Source organism: Glossina fuscipes, unplaced genomic scaffold (genome assembly GCF_014805625.2).
Source record: "Glossina fuscipes isolate IAEA_lab_2018 unplaced genomic scaffold, Yale_Gfus_2 3, whole genome shotgun sequence".
Taxonomy (NCBI): Eukaryota; Metazoa; Arthropoda; class Insecta; order Diptera; family Glossinidae; genus Glossina; species Glossina fuscipes.
This window is the reverse complement of record NW_023998417.1, coordinates 10,711,179-10,718,240: the sequence shown is the minus strand read 5'-3', so window position 1 is coordinate 10,718,240 and position 7,062 is coordinate 10,711,179. Positions and strand designations below refer to the sequence as shown.

Genomic DNA, 7,062 nt, shown 5'->3' with positions numbered 1-7,062 from the left:
AAGCTGTGTGTGTGTGTGTGTGTGTGTGTGTGTGTTTAGATAGATGCATGTAAGCGTGCGAAACTGAGTAATAAGAAAAAGTTAAGAATTGAAAATTGAAACTGTTGGCAGCTGTGACACAGCAACCAAACAACACAGATTTGTTGCATTTAATGTCATTTCTCTGCCACTCGTCTGGCACTGGCTGTTGTTGCATTCATAGAGGGAATCGACAAACACGGACAATAAGAAAAAATATCGTATATGTGCGAATACATGGACTTTGATACTTAGATACATACTTAGATTCAATATATATACATACATACATACATACATACATACGTATGTAAATATATATGTATAAATGTTCATTTCTATGTCTGTGCAAAACGAACGGATGTTAAACTAATGCACACTTAAATAAGTTGATTTTGTGTAAAGAAAATGAAGAAAAAAAAAAAAAAAAAACAGGTAAAATGAATTTCTCGAAACATTTTTATATCTATAGTATTGCAGTTGGGTGTGTGCGTGCAGTAGTGAACAATGATATTACATGCGTTTATATGCCAGAATTTTTAGGTTTGACAATAAAACTCACATGTCGACATTTATAGAACAATTTCGAAACATGGCAACAGACATTAATGTACATCTAGCTATATAACTGTATATTATTATGCCAGTGAGATATACAGTTTTATGTCAATTAGAAAAGAAAGAAATGAAAACAACAAAAAATTGTGAAAGCAGAGCAAACCGAATAGAGAAAGAATATAAAGAAAAAAAAAAAAAAAAAAAAAGAAACGTAAGAAAAAGTCATGTTTGTCGTTTGTATGTAAGTTAAGGGTGTGTTTGTATGTGTGATTATGTTTGGTTTGTGGTATGAACTGAACATGACTTACAAAGACTTAATGTACATATAAATGTCATGTCAACGGGGCTTATACTGTACGCACACATAAGCTAATGATCTAAATGTAAAGAATGTATCGCAATAAGTGACAATAGGACAACAATTCTTTTTAATTTACTTCACACACACACACACACACACACACACATACCCGAAAGAAAGATGGTAATATAATGCTAAGCGAGGCCAAGTGTGTCCCTTCGTAAGTTCATTCATTTGTTACCGCGAAACGTGAAAGTCGTAAAACGCGAGGTAAGAAGTTGAAAATTACAAGAAATATTTTTGGTTTAGTGATAAAACAAACAATCCATAAAATAATTATCGTTCGCCTGGAAGCATGCTTATATTATCCTAATATTATTATTGGAAATTATTTCGGTTATATGCGATTATATTCTAGGATAAGAAGAAGGATCAGAGCGAGCAACTAAGATTTTCATCTTTTTTTTTTTTTTTTTTTTTTTTTAATCGGTATACTATATAGTTCGTTTAGTAGCTAATATAAAGGTGAACGTTAGCAAAAAAAAAAAATTCCATTTAAGTTACGAGTAGTATTTGAAATCCACTCACTCTGATTTCTTTGGTCGGGGATGCGGTCGGTGTTTTTTCCCCGATTCTTTCTTTTATTAAATTAATTCATTTAATTTTTGGCAAACTTAATAATTTTTATAAAAATCTTAAATAATATTTATATACACACATATATATATATATATATATATATATATATATATATTGTTCAATTTCTGGGCCAATATGAATATAAAGTGAAAACATTTGTGTTTGTTTTCCGCGTTTTTATATGCTTATATACAAGCACATATATATGCAAATCCGTAAATGCATATATATACACACATACAGCTTGAAGCTTACTTTAAAGTATAACATCTCGAGGTCGCGAAATGACAAATAAAGGAAATGAATTAGGCGGAGAACCGGAAAGCAAAACAAAATTGTTATCAATGCCTAGGTATAAGATGTCAAGGTTGAAACGCTTTATAAACATTTCGCTCAGATGTCTTGTTGCTGCTTTCACATCATCTTTCTCTTGTCTTTGTCGTATGCAAAAATTTAAACAAAAAAAATTGAAAAAAAGTCTCGAAATTAATTAGGAAATAGCGAAAGTGTGCAAGAAATATGAAGGTAAACATTAAAAGCCCTCTTTTTTTTTGTCTTTCTGGTTATATGTGAGCTAAAGTAACTCTATCTATGCGTCTACGTTGACGATCGAATGCGATATGCGAGAGAGTCTGGCTTCTTTATCTAACTAAAAAGGGAATATTTTTTATGTTCAATATATTCACAATCACTTTCAAGTATAACTAACACTATTACACTTGCAACTTATTGACGTAACAGATCTAAATACATGGTTGCGTGTATTATAATGAAAACTTAAAAATTTCATTCAAAATCGACTAACCCCTAGTTATATAGGGAAAGTAATTTGCGTTCGCACAACACATCTCCACACTTATGGAAGGGGACTTTTCAACAAGATACGTGACATTAAATTAATAGGAAGATTTTGATCAGCGGCTACTGCAGGTAAAAATGATAAAGAAATGGAAATGGGAAATGGGAAATATCAGTGCACCAGTGCATATAACGATTAAATTCGATCATTTTGACCTTTCCCTGCATAAAATAAGAGTTTTCCATGTAATTTTATTGATTTATTCAGCGTATGCCGACGTTAATCACATGGAGCGCTCAAAGTTCTTCTTCCTCTAAATGCATTGCTTTTGTTGTTTGAAGAAATCTCCAGGCGAGGCTCACCAAACATCTTTAGAAGCATATGATGATGCCCCGCCATCATATCCCAATAGTCGGTTTTTGTGTTGACGACACGAATTGACTGAAAATGCCATTTTTGTCCACGTGTTGCAAGAGTGGTCCAGGATACACAAGACAGGGAAGGTCTGCTACACCCAGCGGTTCCGCAAAGTTGAAGAAGTACGAAAATGGGTCGATAATTGGATAAAAATTCTCTAAATTAATGCAAGCACCTAATAATTATTAATAGTCATTGGCTTGAGAGATGCGGCGTCTTGCAGGAAAAACCCATTGTTCACATCCACTCGTAACCTCTATTTTAAATCGCTTATTGCCCAAGAGACCAATGACTTTGCACCCAAAAAATTCTAATTTTGTCTCTGCCCATGGCAACGGTATTCTTCTTAAGCCAAGCCTAAACTCTTGTTCGCCGGTGAAGACCGTTTCCAGGGATCACCACGAGGAAGTGAGAGTTTCGGCATATCTATGCTCCCCTGAAAGCATAGTTTATCTACAATGGGTTCATCGTTCATCGATAAAAATATATCTGCCCCGGGATAATCTTTTCTAAAAGAGGTAATTGCCTAGAAACGGACCTCCGTAGCCGATTTTCAGAGGCGCTTTTTTCAAGCATTTGAAGACTTTTCAAAAGCTTAGTGCGTTAACTACGTAAGACTCAAATAATATAATGTATTATGTGGTGGGTGGTGCTCGATTATAAGCTGGATTCTAATTGGGGTAACCTTAGTTACGGTATCATGACACTTTTTTTAAATTAATATTTTATTTTGTTTTAATTTTAAAAGATTTTCGTTCCAGATTATTAAAGCTAGGACTATAAAAATGCCAAAATTTCGTGTAGTTCTCGCACATGTGAGTTCACCAACGAACGTTTATATAGAAAAATACAATTTTACACAGACTGACGTCTTTGCGACCTCATTGTTACCATTTCGTTTCTTTGTCAGGGATCACTACATGTAGAAAACGAAGTTCATCTATCCTCATTTTTGCGCTGATAATGATTGGCTTACATATATATTCGTATTTAGCAGACTTAACGTTTTTCCGCCTAATTAATGTCTTCAGTACTTGTAAACTTTTCGTCGTCGTCCGATGTCAATGTAACCTCAGAAGATTCCGATGATGTGATTAGTTTTCTGTCACTTATCTCTTCTTCAGGCTCCTGCTCCACTGCAGATTCCTTTTGCAATTCGGTAACTGCTGGCAACTCTCCCGATTCCAAAACAACTGTATTTCTGCCTTTAATGAATGAAACGAATCTATTGTTTCTGGCCGCTGGTATATCTTCGGGACCAAGCGACTGGATAGTGGCACGAGTAGTGGCCGAACGGGGTTCGCCATAATCCATAATCTTTACTTCAGGTTTTGCTTTATTTTTGGGATTGTTAGTCCCTGCGACTTCCTCTCCAGATTGTCCTTTCGTCTTCCCGAGCTTCACAATTGCGTTTTTTTTTTTTAACTGCTTAGCTTGAGAACGTTTCAAACGGTAGAAATCTTCACGTTCCAGTTCGTCTAATTCGTCACGTATATAAGTGACCGTATTTTGAAAGCGAGGTATAACCACATAATCTAAACCGTTGACTCGCATATTGGTCGAACGCACAGTTTCACTTAGAATTTTAACATTATACTTCAGCGAAGCTACAGCCACAAGAATTTTAAGAGCTTCTTGAAATTTTAATCTCGTTATTTCTACTTGTCGACCACCAGTTGCAAGTCCAGTAAATGGAATCGCAGCAGCTGTAGTTCGTATAACCAACTGTAATTGCGGTACGGACGTTCCAACGATTTTATTTTGTTTAATGCGTATGTACGCATCCGCTCGATCGGGAGCTACTAAGGCGGCTGGCTTAAAATCGGTGTTTAAAAAATTGGCTTTCGTAAGCGAGAAAATCGCTTCTCTCATAGCAGCATCCATTTGCTCGAGATTTTTATCCAATTCTGTGCTCATTTCCCTTAAAAACAATTCCAGGGCATCTCGTTTACGCTTGAGCAGACTTAAACCTTTAACAGCACTGGCGGCACGCTGCTTCGTCGAAACTAAGTTTGCTCGCGACGGAAAAAGATTGATCCGATCTTTTTGGGCCATTTTTTTTTTTTTGTTTTTTCTCTTAACTTTTTAATTTTGAATTTTTAGGGATTGCTGTGAAAACTTGTGATGATAGAGCGGACAAAAGGTAAAGTTTCCATAAACTCAAAAATACCCAAAAAGAATTTCTGTTTACAAGTGAAGTTGACAAGTGAATCGGTCAGAAAATGGACAAATTGCAGAGATGCCAAGATAACTCTATCCTTTAAGCAAATAATTTAATTATCAATTTTGTAATTTTGAATTCGCTTTTAAATTCGAATGGATTTTTGAGTTCGTCAATTTCGGGATGCGCTTTATTGAATCGATTCGCTTGAATGCTTGCTTGCTTCGCGCATGCAAATGCACTTGACGATGACCTCTGAGCGTGCCGGCAAAGATAATTGTTGGCCAATTTATTGTTTCTTCTTTGTTTCGCATCAGATTTTGCTTTGCCTCGAATTCGATTTTTCAATTAATCTCTTCAACAATCAACGAACCATAATAAGTGAAAATTTCAATAGTAAACGTTTCGATTGAAGCAAAGGGCAAAACAAAAAAGTCAGTCAAAGTCTTGCTGTTGACATGATATTAAATTAAGCTACATTGCTTGGAGAACGCAACACTACTGTTAGTAAGTGCTTGGTATCCGTTAAGTACGTATCCCTAAAAGCAAACGAAACTAAGTTACTTTAAACGATCCAAATCGAGTCAAGATTGATATGGGGGGGGTCTTTATGCATAACGGCCAGAACAACTATATTATGAATAAGTGGCGTTTTGACTTTCTCCGTATGAGATTGGCCGCCACTAGAGTATACTGAATATCCTGATAAATTCATGGGAGATTTTTTTTGCACAAAATATAACTTTATTAATACCCAGAGCTACAAATGCTAATCTATTGCATATTAAATTTTAATCAGATAACGGAGTCAGTGCATTGTTTGGTGTTTTCGTTATTGGTGGTATTTGTGCTTGTGCTTGTGCTTGTGCATGTGCTGATGATGATGCTGAAGTTGATGCTGTACGCTGACATATTTTGCAGATAATGCGTAAGTGTTATCTGCCTGTTACATCAGTCGAAATAATAGCCTGGATTACATTACGTTAGCCTCAAACAAGCATAAATAAATCGATTAAATTTACAGCAACAATAAAAGCAATGTTTTATTAATTGATCGGAAATTTAAGTAAACATGCGTGCTTACGATAGATACGCATATATATATATATGTGTGACATTTTATTGCCAATAATTAATCATTTTTGTTGTCTAGTACGATAATAGCGCTTAAATAGAATTCTTTTAGTGCAATGTTACGATATGCATACATACGCATATATGAACATATATTTACATAGAAGATAGCAGAAGATAAAGTTTGCAGCGTTTTTTTTTTATAGATGAATTTATGGTTATATACTGCGGACTACTTGAGAGGTGGAAAATGCTTTTATTTTCTTTTAAAAAGCAAACCGAAGAAAATGAATTTGTAATACTCTATAATAATTCGGGGGCGTGGTTGACTTACATATTTGAAAATTTTTATCTATGCAACTATTTTCGCATTCATGAATAACGAGCAAAAGCAGCAGTGTTGTCAGCTTTGGTTGCATTGCAGCTGTGCTTTTTCACCAATTAGACCGATTTACAATAATAACCTACGTGCGAGCACTATCATTGCTTTCACCCAATTTGAAGCCGATATTCTTAATTTTCGCGTTTTTACCGCAATCATACGCAAGATGACCACACGTGCATGGACGGACGAATCGATTCACAACTTGATGGTGATCAAGCATATATATACTTTATAGAATCTCTAAAACTGCCTTCTGGTGGTTGCAAACGTTTTGACAAGGCTAAATGTACCTCCACTCTTCGATGATTAAACTTACATCAGAAAGTTTCGAAAAAGTTAATTGTATATCTAGCGTAACCTACTGCATCTTTAAGAACTCTGACTAATATTTTTTGCTATAGTACAATATGGTAAAACTAGCATAGAATACAGTAAGTATAGTACAGTATAGCGCAGTATAGTCTAATAGAGTACAATAAGCATAATACATAGCAAGGTGTAAATATAGCGCACTGTGGCTATGATGTAGTGTATAGTACAATGTAGTCCAAGTATCGTCAATTATAACATAAGTAAAATATGATACATGTATAGAGCAGTAGAGTGTTAGTATAGTAATTCACAATACTATAACAAGAGTACCAAGTGTATGGTAGTGCAGTACAAGTATTATATAATATGGTGTAGCATTGTTCAGTATGGCATTACAA

At 34.9% G+C, this 7,062-nt stretch overlaps 1 protein-coding gene across 1 annotated transcript; it reads right to left on the bottom strand.

The window, feature by feature from the left end:
* Nucleotides 1-3,746: 3,746 nt before the first annotated feature.
* LOC119634537 (V-type proton ATPase subunit D-like) lies at nucleotides 3,747-4,787 on the bottom strand. Its single transcript, XM_038028765.1, has one exon. It carries the CDS (start codon nucleotides 4,785-4,787, stop codon nucleotides 3,747-3,749), a length of 1,041 nt encoding a protein of 346 aa, XP_037884693.1.
* Nucleotides 4,788-7,062: the final 2,275 nt, after the last annotated feature.